This window comes from Oryzias latipes, chromosome 22 (genome assembly GCF_053564925.1).
Source record: "Oryzias latipes strain Hd-rR chromosome 22, Olatipes_Hd-rR_3.1".
Taxonomy (NCBI): Eukaryota; Metazoa; Chordata; class Actinopteri; order Beloniformes; family Adrianichthyidae; genus Oryzias; species Oryzias latipes.
In genome coordinates this window covers 20932885-20937500 of record NC_136258.1, presented here as the reverse complement: position 1 = coordinate 20937500, position 4616 = coordinate 20932885, and the positions used below count along the sequence as shown (strand labels likewise).

The 4616-nt window shown below is 40.2% G+C and overlaps 1 protein-coding gene across 3 annotated transcripts in view; it reads right to left on the bottom strand.

Moving 5' to 3' along the window:
* The window catches only part of slc25a29l (solute carrier family 25 member 29-like), a 5952-nt gene extending 2317 nt beyond the window's left edge, over positions 1-3635 (bottom strand). The window contains exons 1-5 of one of the 3 annotated variants that reach the window (XM_078940597.1): positions 3183-3581; positions 2249-2292; positions 1470-1513; positions 1075-1158; positions 1-87 (exon numbers count right to left, since the gene is read on the bottom strand). The exon at positions 1-87 is cut by the window's left edge and continues 2317 nt beyond it. In XM_078940597.1, coding sequence (XP_078796723.1) covers positions 1-87 — 87 coding nt within the window. In that variant the 5' untranslated portion in view covers positions 1075-1158; positions 1470-1513; positions 2249-2292; positions 3183-3581. The other 2 variants (XM_023951416.2, XM_078940598.1) reach the window with 2 other exon arrangements.
* Between the last annotated feature and the right edge of the window lie 981 nt (positions 3636-4616).

The following is a 4616-nucleotide window of genomic DNA, read 5'->3' as shown; positions in this document are numbered from 1 at the left end:
GGCGTTGCCTTGAACACCAAAAACTATGGCATTAATGAAGGTCAGTCCCATCATCGGAGAGCCGATGCCTTTATACAGACCAAGCATCTGTGGACAGGAAAGCAGTTAGGCGTAGTTAGACGCTCCACCTTTGGCGGGACTTCATGGTTTTCAGGTGTGCTTAAAGTAAATCTGGCAATGCGGCCAAGTTAAACAACACGTCAAAGTCACCATGATAAACACTGCAATAAAGTTGCCAACAGGGCAAATAAATGAGCTGCTGCTTCTCTAAAAATGAATTACTAAACTCTGTTAGTGATTAGTGAAGTCACATTGACTTCAATTTCTACAAAACAGCACATATGCTTGATTTAATACACACAACTCATTGTAAAAGGAAAAGACCCACTCTGATGAAAATGTTCCTGTGGCATTTCTGATTGGGGGATATGAAGAATTTAGCATTTTTTTTAATATTTAAATAGTAAATTAGGAGCAGACAAAAACCAAAAATGCTGTTTGAAACCGCTTGTAGCAGTGACGTAGAAACATTTTGACTTGCAGCTGTAATGTGAAGTTGGGGCTATAAGCTTCTGGGAGAGAATATAAAACAGAAGTGGGATGGGAAAAGGGGGAGGTTTACTTATGAGTTTACTTATTTAGGAAAAGATGATCGGAGTGGGTCTTCCGAGTGTTGAATCACTGGAATTCCTGTAATCGCAGTTTGCAACAATGATCTACATTTGTCAAAGAGGACATTTTGACTGCTCAGCTGTTTGTTTTATGCATGATCAGAGTCTGCAGAAGCCACAGGTAAGGAAATACAGTACAGCAACAACAATGCAGCATTTTAAAGTAGGAAATCAACTGCACCACATGAAACGACCGCATGGCCCAACATGCTCCACTTAGCTCAGATGGCCCGCAGTTCTTTATTTAGCTCACCCAGGAATGAGATCCTCAGTGAGCCTGGCTAAGAGATACACTTTCCCCCAAAACCCTGTGAGAAACATGTTGGCTAATTCCTCCAACAAACTTTTCAATGGAAACCCCCACCTCCCCTAAAAAGCCGGAATGACAAACTTGCAAGCTTACCGACTCCTGCCGTACGATCGATTGGAAGCAATGAAATGTCCCACGGTACAAAGGTTTGTCCACATTTTGAACCTGAAGGCGCACCTGGGGATGACAGCACTGCTGTTAAGGTCCCGAGCCGGAGTGATGGGACCACAGAGGACCACGGTAATCAACAACATACAAGATTACAGAAAAGATAATAAGCAGGCAACTTTCTGTACATGTATTTTATTTAAATTAAAACTGAAATTATATCCTTACGGGGTACAATATGTGGGAGAGGGAAATAAATCAGTCATAAACTGAGCATAAAGCTGAAGAAAAGAAAAAAGAAAAAAAAAGCCTTCTGTGCTTTATTTCTATTATTCAAGACAGGACATTGGGTGAGAGAAAAAGACCTGGACCGTACTTACTAGGTCACATTTCCGTGGAGAGGTTGTATATTTCTCTCTCTCATCTACAACACAGTGACACTGTTGCTGTTAAAGACAGCTGCCCCGAGCCCCAAGCAGACACCGGCTCAGGGAGAAATGACATTAAAAGCAAGGTGTAAAAGAACTCCAATCAAACCATTCACCATCTGTGTGTGCCTCTGAAATCGATGCTACCACGTCACCATTTTTTAACACTTCCTCGCCACCTTTTTTTTTTTTTTTTTTTTTTTTAAAAACCAAGTGGAAGATTTCAAACAATTTAAGAAAACATACAGATTGATTTTATAGAAAAAGCCTCAATTTCTAAACCTTTCAAATATCTTTTTCATCACCTGGGTAAATGTTTACTTTGCAACCAACACTGCATGTTGCTAAGATACATTCTGCAACCTTGAGGTTACATAGAATTAATGACTAACTAGGTTTACAGAGCATTACACAGCAAATTTAACCCTAATAATAAAATCACAATAATAAACAAACTTTTATAATGTAAAATTCTCCTTTACTTTATATATTTTTAAAAAGTTTGAGCTGACATTAAGCTTTGTGCAAAGCAAAACTACTCTTTATGACAAATTTTAGTCTAATTTTTTAATTAATGCCCCTTAAATAGTGGAGATCTACTGCTTGTGCTGTTAAAATGTGCATCTTTCCCATATTTTGGATTCAGATTCTTCTCTGGAGTAAAGCAAACAGTTTGAAATGGAGAAAAAAAAAGTGAGAATATTGATCAGCATATTAGAATATTGACCCACCTTTACAGTGTCAAATGGATGCCCAACTAAAACACCAGCAGCACCTGCAGACAAAACAATTGTTTTATTGTTTTCTGCAATGGACAAACTTTGACTCAAGTCTGTCAAAACCTCGACGACTCGTGATACGATGAGCAGCAGAGTCATCATCTGGTCACTGCACTGTAACCCCACCAACGTCATCCAGCCAGCACCCCGGCCTTGACTCATGTCAATGATCCCAAAACTATTTTACAACTGCTCCTTCGAACTTCTGAAGCCAAAACAAGCACTGGCAGCTGGATGTCTTCTTAGTAACAACAACAGATCTTAGACACAAACCTGACAGACTCCTTTAGAGGAGTTTTATTTTGAAATTTTACACTTGGAAAGAGCACACTGTATCCCAAATACAAGAAAAGGGCCACTCCCAACATTCAGTTCAGCAGGGGGGGGGGGGGGGGGGGGGTTGTATTCAACTTGAAATAATGAAACACTAACAAATGATCATTTTAAGAGGGACCAGACATAAACGGGACATCCACACATACGTTACCAAAATTAAACTTGTAACAGAAAACACTCCCAACAGAGGAATGATTACACATTTTGGAATGTCAGATTCCTAGGGAAATATAAATAACAGGAAGCCAAACATGTTTGTCGTATTTGTTTAGGTTGGAATTAGCATGACTAATCCATTCATGCAATAGAGGAACTTCCTAAATTAACAGCAGTAATTTTCAATCTGACGACTTCACCCCCATATTTTTTTTATTTTATTTGAGGAGATAAATCACAATTTCAGGCCTAAATCTCTTGTTCTGTGATGGTGTTGTACATGGCGCGCGCGTATCGTCCTAAGCTAGCCGGCTGTCCTGTCTGGCGCGATGGAAAAAACCCGGCTAATGCTAGCAAGTGATGCTAGCCGACTTGTAGCTGGCACATCACTTACCTCCAACACATCCAGCGGCGAAGTCCAGCGCCATTCCCTCAAACTAATACACGTGTTGGAAGGTGTTTGACGAACTCGATGACAGGTAAACGGAAGTAGTAAACACTCTTGTGTGGCCACCTATGTGTTATCAACAGCCGCCGGCTTTGGTGTTCAGCCGGGAAGGTTAGCTTACTTTTCGACCTAACGCTGCTGATGCACAAGAAGACAGACACTGATCATAAAAATAAAAACAACTTCGCAGCTCCAATAAACTAAGGGACTAAATTTGTGCCCTCGGCCGGTCTACTCGAGTTTGTCTTCCTGCCAAAGCTTTCTATTTCTGTGCTGCGGCAGAAGGCGGAGGTTGACGGCGTAAAGACAGACTCGTGCTTGCCCTTTTTAAGGCAGCCCAATCGGTTTACTCGGACGCGGACAACTCCCCTAGAGGGCTCTGTCCGCCCCTCACGCCCATTGGCTGCGGCTAAAGAGAGGGTTATAATTGTCACGGCAGATCCTTATACCATCTAAATCAACAGTGTTATCAACATGCAACTTGTGTGAGTTTGCAACAGGGATACACAAACTGCGTGACCTGAGCACCATAGGCAAAGTGTAAACCAGCTGGGTGTCACAACATACAAAAAAAAAGTTCCTTTACCTTAAATATTTTACACGTGGCAGGATATGACAACAAAAAACCCTTTAAGACCCACTCAAAGGAAAATCGCCTTTTTAACATGTTCTAGTGGAAATTCTTTAAAAAAAAAAAAGAATATTAAGCTTAAAATTACATTTCTCAGTATTTTTAACTTAAATCTTTGTGAATCAGGAACAGATAAAAAAAACAACAACTTGCAGCCGTGACTGTAGGCGCTACAATCTGGCTCAAAATGTTTGGCTAAATGACTTTAATATTCCTAACCATTTTTGTTGCACCGGTAATGTTAGGTCCGGGTGTGAGGGGCTGTAAGCTAGTGGGAGAGAATGTAAACAAAGGGATGATGGGAAATGAGGGGAGGCTTACTCAGCGCCAACAGCTCCAGTCACAACTCAGAGGCAAATTTCTGATGAGCTTCTCTGCCGTTCTGCAGAAACAACTGAAAAACAACTGTTTTTGTGTTTTTTTCACTTTGGCTAAAACAGCATAATAATAATTAAAAGACAACTTTTAAAATAGATCAAAGATGATCAGAGTGGGACTTTGAAGGTGAAAACGGTTCCTTCCAATTTCCTACGAAGGAACACGTCTGTGAACTAAATAAATATTACCATGATCCAGAAAACCAGAAAGAGAAAAATGAACAGAAAAGGACATCCCCAACAATAAAAAACATTCACATCAGTTAAAAATAACTTGGGGAAAAAAAACCCAACCGCTTTGAATTAAGGGAGAAAAAAAACATGAATATTTTATCTACATTGCAAAGAATATCTAGGAAACCACCAGGGATT